At 43.2% G+C, this 16,471-nt stretch overlaps 1 protein-coding gene across 1 annotated transcript in view; it reads right to left on the bottom strand.

Moving 5' to 3' along the window:
• LOC126419467 (sodium-coupled monocarboxylate transporter 1-like) overlaps window positions 1–16,471 on the bottom strand; it is a 166,531-nt gene that overhangs the window by 108,616 nt on the left and 41,444 nt on the right. The window contains exons 4-5 of the mRNA XM_050086654.1: window positions 16,002–16,053; window positions 5,708–5,775 (exon numbers count right to left, since the gene is read on the bottom strand). Coding sequence (XP_049942611.1) covers window positions 5,708–5,775; window positions 16,002–16,053 — 120 coding nt within the window. The remainder of the gene's footprint in view (window positions 1–5,707; window positions 5,776–16,001; window positions 16,054–16,471) is intronic.

Genomic DNA, 16,471 nt, shown 5'->3' with positions numbered 1-16,471 from the left:
TCAGATATAGAACAAAATAGAACTAAAAATTTAGTAGGGTCAGCAACCCGTCTGGTCCAGTCAGAACCACATATCAGAGTGCTGTGTTTTGCAACGGCGGTCAGTGTTTTAAACGGGTATATGCTGGAGGTAATGGACAGCGGAAAAGGGAAGGCAGGAGGCGAAATGGAGCGAGGCTGATTGGGCAAGGGAAATGGATATCATGAGCTTAACAAAAACGGTCGTGCTAACTTTATAGAAAGTATAATTATGTAAAAATTCTCCATAAAATGCTTATAGTGTAGGACAATGCGTGTGTAAAATGTAATCGACATAAAATAAATAAAATTGAAAAATTGAACTAGCAGGATTGAGAGTTGGCAAAGAGGTGAAGGGAGTGAGGGGGGGGGGAGGGGTAGAGAGAGGGTTAGTGGCAGGGAGCTATGGGCTTAACAACGGACTGGCTCATACTAAAACTGCCAAAAGTCAATTGTGTAAAATCTCATCTGTTAAAATACGACAATGGACGCACGAAACTGTAAAAGGGGATGAAACAGTAGGGTACAAAAGTGCAAGTGAAGTAGCGAAAAGTGAATTAGTGCCTCAACATTTTCAGTGTGTGCAACTTTGAAAGCGTAAGTTCATAAGGTCTTACTCTCAAAGCATAGGCATAAAAATTGTACCAAATTTTTTTGTTAAAATTAAAAGTATAGGCCTGAATCAACGGATGTATAAATAGTGAAAGACGTAAAGAATGCAGAATTATAGCAGTGCAATTACGCAGAGGACCTAGAACTCAAGAAAAATCATTAAATATTACAAATTTAAAAAAGAACATTGAAAGTATAAAACCTTAAAAAATATAAAACGACAATTTATAACAGTGAGACTATATGTTCGCTACAGTGATTTTTAGAGCTCTTGCAAATCCATGATTGAAACATGTAGTTTTTCAGGGATAAAAAATTCACTAAAACGTCGCAAAACAATTAGTGACGTTTTTGTGAGATTTGTATGGGACATGGGATTGCCCTCCACAGACCTAGACAGTTGAAGATTGACTCACAACCACGGTGAGACTTTTCATTTGCAACATTGATTTCAGAGGTGAAAGAAGAGATAAACAGAAAAAAATCCCAGACCTGATATCTAGTCTGTCACTAATGTGTCAACGAAGTTAAGAAACAAAATCAACCAGACCTGCCATATAATAGGTTAATATTAAGGGCTGCTACAGCCTTACTGAAGTGAGATCTTACGTAAATTACAATCACAAAAAGAGAGATACCCTGTTGGAAATACAATAGCGAAACAACGAACGGTGGCGCACACTTTATTATACACCAATGGGTTGCCTGAATATCGATGGTAGAAAATTCTACCAATTCGCTTTACAGTGCGTCCCATTTTTCATGACAACCCCAGGCAACTTTTTGTTCAGAAGCAAAATAAAAAAATGCGTCAAACAAATGTTGTTTAGCATTTTTGTAACTACGTTCCTTACCAAGACATGAAGAGCAGTACGAAATTTCTAATAGAACCCTATGTTCGTTATTCGATAAATCACTTTCTCTCCTCCCGCCCTGTTCAGAAACGTATTGCGGCGTACGTAAACATAACGGTATTAGAAGCGGAACACAAAATTAACTTTCACTCTCCGGTATTAGATCACAGTGGTGTAACTCGTTCACTTGCTAGATTTGACAGTAAACAAATGGAAGCGCATGGAAAATGCATATCAGTCATTTAGTTAACCCTCTTCAGTTGACGGTTTGTGCGATCACCTCCATCGAACGAATGGTATAAATGCAGCATATTAATTAAAAGCTCTACGGAACTGTGCTACATGTATCCAAATTGTAAATAAGAAAGCATTATTGCCATTACTTTTCCGCTAACTTACATCTCTATAACTGCGTAACATTTCTACCATTTCTTCGACGGTGTGCCCTGAAAACGAATAAAAATATAGGGTGCAATTTTAAAAAAATTCCATGGTACAAGATATATCTCTTTTTCGTTTCTGGATAAAAATTAGTTTAGGTTGTTGAGATAAATGGGACACATTGTTTATATGGATATAGCAGAAAAACACCTGTCGAAAACATTCTGTAGATCTGGTGCCTGGTTATATGTCAAGGGAATTTAAAACTGTAAATTCCTTCCTTTCTATTATTTATCAAATTACTTAGTACGTTACAACTCAAGGCTACAATGTAAAGATGCTAAAAATACTTAGAAGAATGAATGTTTCGTTTTAAAAATTAGTAGCATCCGTGTTTTAACTTGAATCCAACGTTTACTAAAGGTAGTGGTACTAATTATTGTTGTGGTTGAAATATTGTCTTAACTGTACTAGTAGTAGTAATAGTTTCTCTCTTAGTTGTTATCCTAGTATCAGTTGAAGAGAACTGAGAAGAAAAGCAAATATATAAATTACATCGTGTTGATTACTGTGTGAAAATCGTCCTTGTCTTATATTGAAAGAGAGTATTCTAATCTCTGAAACGCTACGTTACCTATACCGCCATGGTGCTGTAATGGCTAGCACACCTGCCCAGTAAACAAGGAAAACTGCGTTCAAATACTGCCCATTGCATGAATTTTGATTCGTTTTTTTGAGCTCCTATCATCATCGTATCTATTTCACTTCAGTGCCTACGGCAATATTTTTGTGAAACATCGCACGCGTTGACCAAGTCGTATAATCTTGTTTTCTTGTTACCGGTATCACATACGCTGATGACCACTTGCAATAGTGGCAGCATACCAGAATAATTTTATGAAAGAATCAATGTACACTCTTATCTAGTTCTTATATGAAGCATGTCGCTGACTTCCTCTAAACATACTTGCAGCAAAAACAGTACTCCACTAATCTTATCATTCGTATCTTCTACCACTCCACTACCAATTATTTTCTAAAACTTATTTTACTTCCTTAAATGAGCGTTTGACATACAAACTTTTCGCACCCCATTTTTCTAACATATTTCGTGTTTTTTACTATATTCCTATTTGCTTTTTGTAGTTCACTCGTTCGGCTCTCTACTTTATTGGGTCGTCTCAGGATTTATTTTATTTTCTAGATCCTAGGATGATCTAGATGTGACCATATGACGATATACACCGTTCAATGACATTAATATGACCACATGTCAAAAGCATGGTTGTGGAAGGTACGGGATGTGGAGCCACGCCAACTCTAATGAAGGAGGAAGTTGCGTCACGTTTCTCGGTTCAGAATCCAAAGCATGGACAGCCCGATCGAAGTGAAACTACAGATACCTGATTGGGTTCAAATACAAGGAATTTGGTGGCCGAGGGTGTACGGTAAACTAATCATGGTGGTCTTTGAACTACATACGTGTACTGTGAACTGTGTGACACATTACATTATCCTGCAGGTAGACGCCACTTCACTTAGTCCCCAAGGCCGGATGCGTACAAGGGTTGGTCCACTGTGCCTTTCAGAACGACGAGGTAACCCACAGAACGCCTCCAAAACTTTCCCCGAACCATAATGCCCCCTTCCTCGGCCTGGATCCTCCCTATGATTGTTGGAAGTTCCATGCACGCCAACGGCCATCGGTCCAATGGGGCGTAGAACATAATTCATCTAAAAAGGTCAGAATGGGTGCATGAAGAGATGCCTGCTGCAGAGACTGTATGTAGCAACGTTCGATGATCAAATGTTGGTATTGATAGCCACATAGCCTGTTTCCCTGCACACGGCTGTCGTTCACCGTTGTCATACATGGCCCATGGTGCACGACAGTTGCGTTGGTGCCCGTTTTGGATAGAGCCGTTTTGCCATGCACGGAATACATTAACCACAGCAGTTTACAAAACTTATCCATTATGAAAATTCTTCCACTCTTCGCCCAAACACTATTGATCCTGCCCGTTTGGAAATCAGATAAATTACGACAACGACTGCAGTGTTGTCTGCATCCCCCAACACGCTTCATATACCCTCCACAGCTAGCGCTGCCACATTCCGCCTGTGAGTGGTTACTCCACGTTGATGTGGAACAAAGCCAGTAGTCACTTAATGTGACTGATCTGTGCATCTATACTTCTTCATATTGATTAATTTTCATTAATGTTGTACACTGAAGAGCCAAAGAAACTGGTACACCTGCCTAATATCGTGTAGGGCCCCCGCGAGTACGCAGAAGTGCCGCAACAAAACGTAGCATGAGCTCAACTAATGTCTGAAGTAATGCTGGAGGGAACTGACACCATGAGTCGTATAGGGCTGTCCATAATTCCGTAAGAGTAAGACGGTGTGGAGATCTCTTCTGAACAGCACGTTACAAGGCATCCCAGATGTGCTGAATAAGGTTCATGTCTGCGGAATTTGGTGGCCAGTGGAAATGTTTAAACTCAGAAGAGTGTGCCTGGAGCCACAATGTAGCAGTTCTGGACGTTTGGGGTGTCGCATTGTCCTTCTGGAATTGCCCAAGTTCTTCTGAATGCACAAAGGACATGAATGGATGCAGGTGAATAGGCAGAATGCTTACGTACGTGTTACCTGTCAGAGTTGTATCTAGACGTATCAGGAGTCCCCTACCACTCCAACTGCACACGCCCCGCTCAGTTTCAGAGCCTCCACCGGCTTAAACAGTCTTCTGCTGACATGCAGAGTCCACAGATTCATGAGGTTGTATACATATCCGTGCACGTTCATCCGCTCGATACAATTTGAAGCGAGACTCGTCCGACCAAGCAACATGTTTCCAGTCATCAACAGTCCAATGTCGGAGCTGATGGGCCCAGCGAGGCGTAAAGTTTTGTTTCGTGCAGTCATCAAGACACTCGTTGATGACCCAATACTGAAACCTGCAGCAATTTGTGGAAAGGTTGCACTTCTGTCACGCTGAACGATTCTCTTCAGTCGTCGTTGGTCCCGTTCTTCCAAGATCTTATTCCGGCCGCTGCGACGTTGGAGTTTTGATGTTTTACCGATATCCTGATATTCACGGTACACTCGAGAATTGGTTGTGTGGGAAAATCCCCACTTCATCGTAATCTCCGTGATGCTGTGTGCCATTGCCCTTGCACTGTCTGTAATACCACGTTCAAACTCACTTAAATCTTGATAATCTGCCATTGTAGTAGCATTAGCTGATATAACAACTGCGTTAGGCACTTGTTGTCTCATGTAGGCGTTGCCAACCGCAGCGCCGTATTTTGCCTGTTTACATATCTCTGTGTTTGGATACGCATGCCTACATTAGTTTCTTTGGCACTTCGGTGTAAATGCTTTGTACCGTATATCTATGTTGCTTGGTTTTTTTAATGATAGGATCACTGATTTTTCCATTGTGAGGTGAGTAATGTGACGTGATAAAGCTACCGGCGCTAGGTAGAATTCAATGCGATCAGAAAAACGATGTATCAAGTAAAATCGTGTGATGCAAAAGTGATGTCAAATAGTTTCCAGCCAGTGAAACATTTTCACTATAGATGTCCTAAGTATACAGTTACTACTTGCGTTCATCTGTAATCAGTAATTATGTTCATATACTGCCGAAGGAGTAGAACACTTTCACTACACGATGCATATCAATAACGCACACTATAAATATATTAAAAACAAGTCTCATGGGTACAGATCAGTGCAGTGTAGGCTTTGTACTTAAGGAATGATTCGTGGCTATTACAAAGTGTGTGCTTGGCGATATATTTTCAGAAGGTATACCCAATACAAATTCTTACTTACCACACAAGTGTAGAATATGCAGACCACGCAGACTAAGGGAGTTACTACATGAACGTTGATGCCAGTCACTGAAAAATAGAGAGATAAACACAAACGATGTAGCGATTACTAGCGTATTGAATAATACAACAGGCGTGTCATGTTTCTCTTTCTGCACTCCAAGATTGTTAAACTGGTAAAGTCCTTCAAACAACTTATTTTTATCTGTCGTATGCAGTTGTTCTCTGCAATAGTTAATAAGGAATATTGTTGAAATTATTGTTATACCTGTTTACAGAGCAGCTACATATCTATTAATTTACCTTTCAGGAAATAGTGACTTCATCAGGGCATACTCATGACTGACATGCCCTTCTGCGTGTTACACGTGATAGACATATTAGAGTTTTGGAGGTGTGCAATACGACATATGGTATAATGACTCAGCACTTAGTATGGCATTTGTAGACTAGATGGATACGTGACGAACAATTTTTGTGTTGAGCTGCGGCAGCGAAACAGAAATTCAGTAAAGGTTCTGTCCTTTTCCGCGGGGATCAACAATTTTGATGCAAGGCGCTTGTCCGTCGGTCGTGGTGCACTACCGCTAGTATAGCTATTTCAATAGCTTCTCCTGTAACGTTTGCTTCGTTTCCTTTTGCAGGTCTGTACTCAGCCATCAGACATGACGGCGTTGACAACCTTGTAAACCAACGAACGAGAGTAATCTTTCTCAAGGAAACGCTAGGTATACTAGGCAGCAACAGTCTCAACGTTTCTCCAGCAGTCTCCGAAAATCAGATAACTTCAATTTTTTTTTCACAGGACAGTCATACAAAAATTGAGATTTCTGTAATTTCTCAACGTAATCTCCTTGTCGACTTCGTGATTCCATGGCGCCTGCGAACGATTGTTTAGGAGTCCGTTTTGACCCGTCGAAAATCGCTCACACGACAGCAAAACGAATGAAAATGTGTGGACACGGTGCATCTTTCCTCCTTTCAGGAAGCGAAAAATAGCCAGCCAAGTCAGGTGATTAAGGAGCACGAGAAATAATTTCAGAGTTATTCTTGAAAACGTCTTGGTAGTTCGCAACTGAATCGCAGTGCCCTTCGGAACATTATGAGTAAGGTTGGCGTCATTTTCCAAAATATGGCCACCATAATGTTTTAACGCAGGTCCTTTCCGAATTTTCTAGTGGCGGTGACGTGCACTTCAACTGAGCTGAAAGGCGGCTTGTTTCAGGTTCGAAAAACAGAGTCTCATCCGTTACCACTACTGTTGAAAAGAAAATCCTGTTCCAGCCTTATCACATGTCATCATCATCTTGCGAACTGCCACGCGCATATACACTCCTGGAAATGGAAAAAAGAACACATTGACACCGGTGTGTCAGACCCACCATACTTGCTCCGGACACTGCGAGAGGGCTGTACAAGCAATGATCACACGCACGGCACAGCGGACACACCAGGAACCGCGGTGTTGGCCGTCGAATGGCGCTAGCTGCGCAGCATTTGTGCACCGCCGCCGTCAGTGTCAGCCAGTTTGCCGTGGCATACGGAGCTCCATCGCAGTCTTTAACACTGGTAGCATGCCGCGACAGCGGGGACGTGAACCGTATGTGCAGTTGACGGACTTTGAGCGAGGGCGTATAGTGGGCATGCGGGAGGCCGGGTGGACGTACCGCCGAATTGCTCAACACGTGGGGCGTGAGGTCTCCACAGTACATCGATGTTGTCGCCAGTGGTCGGCGGAAGGTGCACATGCCCGTCGACCTGGGACCGGACCGCAGCGACGCACGGATGCACGCCAAGACCGTAGGATCCTACGCAGTGCCGTAGTGGACCGCACCGCCACTTCCCAGCAAATTAGGGACACTGTTGCTCCTGGGGTATCGGCGAGGACCATTCGCAACCGTCTCCATGAAGCTGGGCTACGGTCCCGCACACCGTTAGGCCGTCTTCCGCTCACGCCCCAACATCGTGCAGCCCGCCTCCAGTGGTGTCGCGACAGGCGTGAATGGAGGGACGAATGGAGACGTGTCGTCTTCAGCGATGAGAGTCGCTTCTGCCTTGGTGCCAATGATGGTCGTATGCGTGTTTGGCGCTGTGCAGGTGAGCGCCACAATCAGGACTGCATACGACCGAGGCACACAGGGCCAACACCCGGCATCATGGTGTGGGGAGCGATCTCCTACACTGGCCGTACACCACTGGTGATCGTCGAGGGGACACCGAATAGTGCACGGTACATCCAAACCGTCATCGAACCCATCGTTCTACCATTCCTAGACCGGCAAGGGAACTTGCTGTTCCAACAGGACAATGCACGTCCGCATGTATCCCGTGCCACCCAACGTGCTCTAGAAGGTGTGAGTCAACTACCCTGGCCAGCAAGATCTCCGGATCTGTCCCCCATTGAGCATGTTTGGGACTGGATGAAGCGTCGTCTCACGCCGTCTGCACGTCCAGCACGAACGCTGGTCCAACTGAGGCGCCAGGTGGAAATGGCATGACAAGCCGTTCCACAGGACTACATCCAGCATCTCTACGATCGTCTCCATGGGAGAATAGCAGCCTGCATTGCTGCGAAAGGTGGATATACACTGTACTAGTGCCGACATTGTGCATGCTCTGTTGCCTGTGTCTATGTGCCTGTGGTTCTGTCAGTGTGATCATGTGATGTATCTGACCCCAGGAATGTGTCAATAAAGTTTCCCCTTCCTGGGACAATGAATTCACGGTGTTCTTATTTCAATTTCCAGGAGTGTAGTTGAGGTCATCCGTCAGAATTTTTGGCAACCATTTGGAGGACACTTTCCAAATTTTTAGGTCATCATGCAGGATTGAGTACTCTGACGTCAATTACGGAGGCCATATCATTAACACTCAATCATCGATCCTGCAAAACGTCTCATTTGCGTGAGCATGTTATGAGGTAGATTAGTGTGAAGATCGTTCTGGATATTTGTAACACGACGGTCGGCTGTAACACAGACGAACCCACTTCCTGCACATATCAAGATATTAACATAAATCTCAGCTGGGGAACAATTTCAGTTGTTGTCACATCACAGAAATGGAGAAAACGAGTGATTTAAATGAGTACTTGCTTTTCCTGCAGTGAAAACGTCGCCATTTCTGGTACCAAACTCACTTCCACTCTCCGAAGCCACTGGAGTTGTTTGTTCCTTACAGTGATTTCATCTACATCACACACAGAAAAAGAACTTAACTCCGTCCGAACTGCCTTTGGAAGGCCCAACGGTACCGACCAGGCTCCGTGTCATCCTCAGCCCACAGGCGTCACTGGATGCGGATACGGAGGGGAATGTGTTCAGCACACGGCTCTCCCGGCCGTATGTCATTTTACGAGACCGGAGCCGCTACTTCTCAACCAAGTAGCTCCTCAGTTTGCCTCACAAGGGCTGAGTGCAATCCGCTTTCCCAACAGCGCTCGACAGGCCGGATGGTCACCCATTCAGGTGCTAGCCCAGCCCGATAGTGCTTAACTTCGGTGATCTGACGGGAACCAGTGTTGGCACTGCAGCAAGGCCGTTGGCACAGAAAATGTATTGTCGAGTATTTTAAGCCAATGTGCTTTCATCCGTCTGCTCTTAGTCCTGAGAAGCAAATACGTAACAAATCGATCGCACAACGTAAATGATATTGTCAAGTACACCTCGTCTGCGGCGTTAAGGGCAAACAGACGCATGAACAAAATAAAATCAATAGGGACTTTTCGCGGATGATGCCGTTGTGTACAGAAAAGTCGCAAAACTAGAAAATTGTAGCAAACTGCAGGAAGAGATGCAACGGCCCAGCGGCTCGCTGCAGGGTGTGCCAATTGACCAGCAACATCAGCAAATGTAGCGTTTTACGAATACAGACACAGAAAGATCGTTTACTCTATTATTAGACGACTGCAGAACAATCAGTGGGAGCAATTACTTCCACAAAATATCTGGAAGTAGGAGTACGGAACAATTTGGAGTGGCAAGACCACATAAAATTAATTGAGGATGAGGCATATGCCAGGTCCATTGGAAGAATCCTCAGCAAATGCAATCTGTCAACAAACGAAGTAGCTTACAAAACTCTCAACATTGCAACAAAAAAATTTGATCATTTACCGAGGGATATAAAACGTGCGGTAGATGAAAAAAGTAAAACTCGGAAAAAACTGAAAAAGTGTTTCATTGACAGCTCCTTCTGTTTCGTAGACGAATTAAAAAAAAATCACCAGCTCACCATATTCACAGATTAATTTGTGGTGGAACGTAAAATGACTCGCTCCACATCATAATGATTTATCGTGAAAAAGTATCCACGTAACATTAGACCAACTTGTTCGACCAGTACTTGAATATTTCTCATCAGTGTCGGATCCCTACCAGATCTGATAGATGGAAAAAACAGAGAATGCCCAAAGATGAGCAGCACGTTTCGCATCGGGTTCAATTAATAAGCGCGAAAGCGTCATGTAGATGTTCAGGCAACTCAAGTGGCACACGCTACAAGACAGGCGTTTTCTTTCGCGCTATGGTCTACTCTTAAAATTCCGAGAGCGGACATTACTAGTAGCCAATACATTGTTTCTTAATACGTATAAATCGCGAAAAGATCATGAAAATAGAGAGACTGGAGCCTACACTGAGCCACACCGACAATCTTTCTTCCTGAGAACCTTATGCGTCTGGATCAAAGGAAAGGGGGAGGTGACAGTGGTACACCAAAGTATCACACGAAAGTACCCTCTGCCACGCACCGTAAGCTAGTTTGCAGAATATAGATGTAGATCTGACAGTAAGTTCACCAGCAGCCTCATCTGTAGCGTGAAACGAAGACATACCCGTAACTGACCCCATTTCATCACACCGTCACCTGGTGCAATGATAGCGTGCTGCCTTTAAGCAATGCATCAGCTGAGGTATTTCTGACGCACCGTATCACACCTTGCATCGCTACATTAAATGTATTCGCAGTTGCGATCGTGGACGGCTGTCACGTGTGTAACAGAATGATGACATTGAAAATTTGTGCCAGACCTGGACTCGAATATGGCGTTTATCACGAGCGGTCGCCTTACCATTTGAATAGCCGATTACGACTCTCGGCCAGACCAAACCTTCAATATGCCGTGACCCTGTGTCCGCTACCTGCACTCGCACATCCGTTATGTGTTTTCACGTACCCCTGGGAAACATTATAGTTCGCTCTCGCTGTGTTGGTGGATAAATACGATATTACAATATTTTTGTTATTCTGAATTACGTTGCAATGTTCCTTCGGACATGGATGAATGTTCGAAGGAACATTGCATCGTAATTCAGAATAACAAAAGTATTGCAATATTATATCTTTTATAGAGGTTATAATGGCGGAATTTCTGTACCTGTGTTGCTCTCTGCGTTCTGTGGCGTGAAGTAAGAAGATGCAAAGGTGTACGGGGGTGACCTCCGCTCCCCATGAAAAACTGTTGGTCCCTGATGAGACGGCAACTCCGAAGTTGGAACTCTACTTCAGTGAACTGACAAGTCATTAGCTGCACTGCAGCCTTTCTATTCGCTGTTGCAATCCGATATACACTGAGGTCACAAAAGTCATGGAATACCTCCTGATATCGTGTCGGACCTCGTTTTGCAAAGGCTTAAGCGCAGCAGCTCGTCAAGGTACGAACGCCACACGGCGTCAGAAGTTCCCTGCATAAACACTGAGCCATGTCGGCTTATAACCAGCCACAATTGCGAAAGTGTTAATCGGTGCAGGATTTTGTGCACAAACTGACCTCTCGACGTCTATGGCGCTGCAATCATGGACTGTGCGGCTGGTCCCGGCGGAGGTTCGAGTCCTCCCTCGAGCAAGGGTGTGTGTGTGTGTGTGTGTGTGTTTCTCATTAGGATAATTTAGGTTAAGTAGTGTGTAAGATTAGGGACTGATGACCTTAGCAGTTAAGTTCCATAAGATTCCACACACAGATTTGATCATTTTTGAAAATATTAAATAAACTTCGACTAACACTTTTGCTACATTAAGGCCACATTTTATTTTACTCTGTCTGATATGACAGTGAAACGATTATGTAAGCATTACAGTGATTTATGACAACGGTACCAGTAAATTCTTGAGGTGGGTGGATGTACTCAGATGTAGACATGTTGTATATATCGTCTTAGTATATTTCATTATTTTACTACCAACTAATTTGAAAATAAAAGGCCATGGAAGTGTAGCTATTATAGGCTAACAGCTAAAGGACGACACTGTATATTTAATTCCAAATTTTACATTTATAAGAAATAACACTGTATGTTTTCAAGACATAATGTTATTTTAAATGCGCGATTTAAAATGTTACACAAACTATCTCAAAAATAATTTTATTGAGATCAGAGAGATGATGCGGTACATGTATCGAAATTTATCAATTTTCGGACACAACCATGTAAACAACGGTATACTTACTTATCTGTGAAAATGTTATGCTATCTAAGTCCCCATTGTGGTGTCAAGTGATTAGTATACGCTGAGACATGAGCACAACATGCTGTAAGTGTCAGTTGTTTGGTATTTTATTTTTGACATGCTGAGGTTCCCTGCAACTTTTTATTACCATGTCACACAACATCATGATTGGACATTCTGTGTTGTAAAAAGCGTCTACATCTAATAATGCCACGAGGTACTTTTAATGTTGCTGTAGAGTATACGGGGATTATATGAAATCGTATATGTTGAAGCCACCTTCAGCTGGGATGTTTGTTTTTGTAACTGTCAGATCCAATGATGACAGCATAGGTCAGTTGAAACTGGTAATAATAATAAAAATAATGACAAGCGATCTTGGCAAGCTTGATTCTTTAAAAATAATGCAGCATTTAGATCGTCCCCAACGACTGACGCAATATGAGACGTAAACATCAATGCGGAAAATTGAAAATTTGTGTCATCCGGAGACAGTGGCCATCACAATTAGACGGAATACCGTAGTACACCTCAAATCAGACCCAAATTCTCCACTTATCTACACACTGCTAAAGTAGTGGCGTTTTCCATTGTCCTCATTACTCGCGGCATCGTCGAATACGGGAAGGATTCGAGCATGGTATGTCTTCGTAATGAAGTGGTCATTGATCGTCCTTTCCTTAATTATACAGGGTGGTCCGTTGATAGTAACCGGGCCAAATATCTCACGAAATAACCATCAAACGAAAAAACTACGAAGAACGAAACTCGTCTAGCTTGAAGGGGGAAACCAGATGGCGATATTGTTGGCCCGCTAGATGGCGCTGCCATAGGTCAAACGGATATCAACTGCGTTTTTTTTATAGGAACCCCCATTTTTATTACATATTCGCGTAGTACATAAAGAAACATGAATGTTTTAGTTGGACCACTTTTTTCGCTTTATGATAGATGACACTGTAACAGTCACAAAGGTATTAGTACGAGGTATGACGTAACATTCCGCCAGTGCGGACGGTATTTGCTTCGTGATACATTACCCGTGTTACATTGGACCGTTTACCAATTGCGGAAAAGGTCGATATCGTGTTGATGTATGACTATTGTGATCAAAATGCCCAACGGGCGTGTGCTATGTATGCTGCTCGGTATCCTGGACGACATCATCCAAGTGTCAGGACCCTTCGCCGGGTAGTTACGTTATTTAAGGAAACAGGAAGTGTTCAGCCGCACGTGAAACGTCAACCACGACCTGCAACAAATGATGATGCCCAAGTAAGTGTTTTAGCTGCTGTCGCGGCTAATCCGCACATCAGCTGCAGACAAACTGCGCGAGAGTCGGGAATCTCAAAAACGTCGGTGTTGAGAATGCTACATCAACATCGATTGCACCTGCACCATAGTTCTGTACACCAGGAATTGCATGGCGACGGCTTTGAACGTCGTTACAGTTCTGACACTAGGCACAAGAGAAATTACGGGACGATGACAGATTTTTTGCACGCGTTCTATTTAGCGACGAAGCGTCATTCACCAACAGCGGTAACGTAAACCGGTATAATATGCGTTATTGGGCAACGGAATATCCCTGATGGCTGCGACAAGTGGGACATCAGCGACCTTGGCGGGTTAATGTATGGTGCGTCATTATGGGAGGAAGGATAATTGGCCCCCATTTTATCGATGGCAATCTAAATGGTGCAATGTATGCTGGTTTCCTGCGTAATGTTCTACCGATGTTACTACAATATGTTTCACTGCATGGCTATGTACTTCCAACATTACGGATGTCCGGCAAATAGCTCGCGTGCGGTTGAAGCGGTATTGAATAGCATATTTCATGACAGGTGGATTGGTCGTCGAAGCACCATACCATGGCCCGCACGGTCACCGAATCTGACGTCCCCGGATTTCTTTCTGTGGGGGAAGTTGAAGGATATTTGCTATCGTGATCCACCGACAACGCCTGACAACATGTGTCAGCGCATTTTCAATGCATGTGCAAACATTACGGAAGGAAAACTACTCGGTGTTGAGAGGAATGTCATTACACGTATTGCCAAATGCATTGAGGTTGTCGGATATCATTTTGAGCATTTATTGCATTAATGTGGTATTTACAGGTAATAATGCTGTAACAGCATGCGTTCCCAGAAATGATAAGTTCACAAAGGTACATGTATCACATTGGAACAACCGAAATAAAATGTTCAAGCGTACCTACGTTCTGTATTTTAATTTTAAAAACCTACATGTTATCAACTGTTCGTCTAAAATTGTGAGCCATATGTTTGTGACTATTACAGCGCCATCTATCACAAAGCGAAAAAAGTGGTCCAACTAAAACATTCATATTTCTTTGGGTACTACACGAATATGTAATAAAAAATGGGGGTTCCTATTTTAAAAAACGCAGTTGGTATCCGTTTGGCCTATGGCAGCGCCATCTAGCGGGCGAACCATAGCGTCATCTGGTTTCCCCCTTCAAGCTAGGCGAGTTTCGTTCTTTGTAGTCTTTTCGTTTGACGCTTATTTGGTGAGATATTTGGCCCGTTCACGATAAATGGACCATTCTGTATATGTGGGTCTCTTCTTTCGGACACATCTTAAAGGAATCGGCGAAATGTCATGAGTAGGGAGGACCATTAGCACGGGCACAACATCCGTAGTTCGCGGATAATTAGAGACTTAGTGTATGACAGGAGGTGTGCTGGGGTGGTATGCAGCCGTGTGGGGATGGCACTATGGTCAACGCATCTGCCGAGTAAGTGGGAAACCGGTGTCCTAATATTGGCCAGCCCAAATATTCAACTTCCCCGTCAATTTAATCGATTCACATTGGCAGCGAAAGGCATTAATTCCTTTGCGTCTTGATTCATAGTGGCTGCAGGGTCGAAATGTTGTCTGTTCTTTCGGACATGTGACGCACTGTCAGTGCGTGTTTCGGGTTTCCTGACGACAGGGTTGTGCTACGGCACGGATAACAGATGCATCACAGGGTGAGAGTGAAATGGAGTGGTAATTGGAAACGCACTCGAAAGCCGACGTACGCAGGTGAGTTCGAGAGTTGACGAAAAAAAGTCTAAATTTCACACAGCTCCATCTTGAAGTTTTGGCTATATGTGTACCAAATGCAATGTCGAAAACGGCTACAGTGAGATGATGTCAAGAATTTGACGAAGGTCGCAAAAACTTTGGTAATCACGGTCGAGAAGGACGCCATCGCGTTCGACTACAGACGACATTGTCGGGCAATTGTTTGCGGATAATCAGGGGGTGGGATTGGGGGGGGGGGATGGCGGAGAGAGAGGGAGACTTCCCAAAGATGCGGCGTTTCACACACCGGTTATTGAATGGCTCTGTGACCAAGGAGCGGATGTCTATCGAATTGAACGATTGATAGAACGTTTCTATCATTGTTTAGTGGACTTGGGACTATGTTGGAAAATAGTCTCACACTTGTGTTGAAGTGTAGTACAGCATTGAATAAAAGTTACTTCGCTTCCCTTAAAAATGTATAACTGACTTTGTGACGTCCGCTAGTAATCCGACATGGCTGTTCGTTCAATGTCACTACATGGAAGGCAATGTACAATGTGTGTTTCATAATTAGGCTTCAACAGACAATAGAGGGTAAGTTTCTATTCTCTGTATTGAGTAAAGTAGTTAATCAGTGAATCTTCATGGTAAATATGCGTTAGAAATCGGAATGAATTTGGATCCAGCGACTATTGTGTTCGACCTGTTTTCGATTAAGAAATAATTTCGAGGCATTAGTAATGTTTAGAACTGTCCAGAAGACGCTCAGACATTTTCTGTACAAGTAAAACACATGAATTTCTGTTTACCTTGGTTAAAAGCGAGTGCTGGAATGTAGATGACAATGGGAATCCATGTTATCTGAAATAAAAATGAGAAATAAATTTAAGTGGATGACTTTCAGTCTATGTCACAATACAGATCCACTGCACTGCTAAAGTATGTAAAACAACTTATTACGGCAGAAACACTAATACTAAACTTCTAGAACTATGGACTGTACAATAATTGTAAAAGCAGACTCGTAAGCTAGTAACAAAAGTTTCTGGAAAATACCACCTTTAATGCAGCTAATCCGTTAGTAAATTTGAATAGTAAGTAGTTTCTGTGAAATAGTTGCTGAGTAAAACTGTAAATTAGCAGTTACCATGACATTTACAATCAGGTGCACTATGAAGATGAAAGACCTGCAGTTATGTCAGTTATAAACACAAATTTACTTACATTTCAGTTCTGTCCACTACAACTGCGGCATGGACATCACCGGTATCTGCTCAGA

This window comes from Schistocerca serialis, chromosome 9 (assembly GCF_023864345.2).
Source record: "Schistocerca serialis cubense isolate TAMUIC-IGC-003099 chromosome 9, iqSchSeri2.2, whole genome shotgun sequence".
Classification (NCBI taxonomy): domain Eukaryota; kingdom Metazoa; phylum Arthropoda; class Insecta; order Orthoptera; family Acrididae; genus Schistocerca; species Schistocerca serialis.
This window is presented reverse-complemented; position numbering and strand designations above follow the sequence as displayed.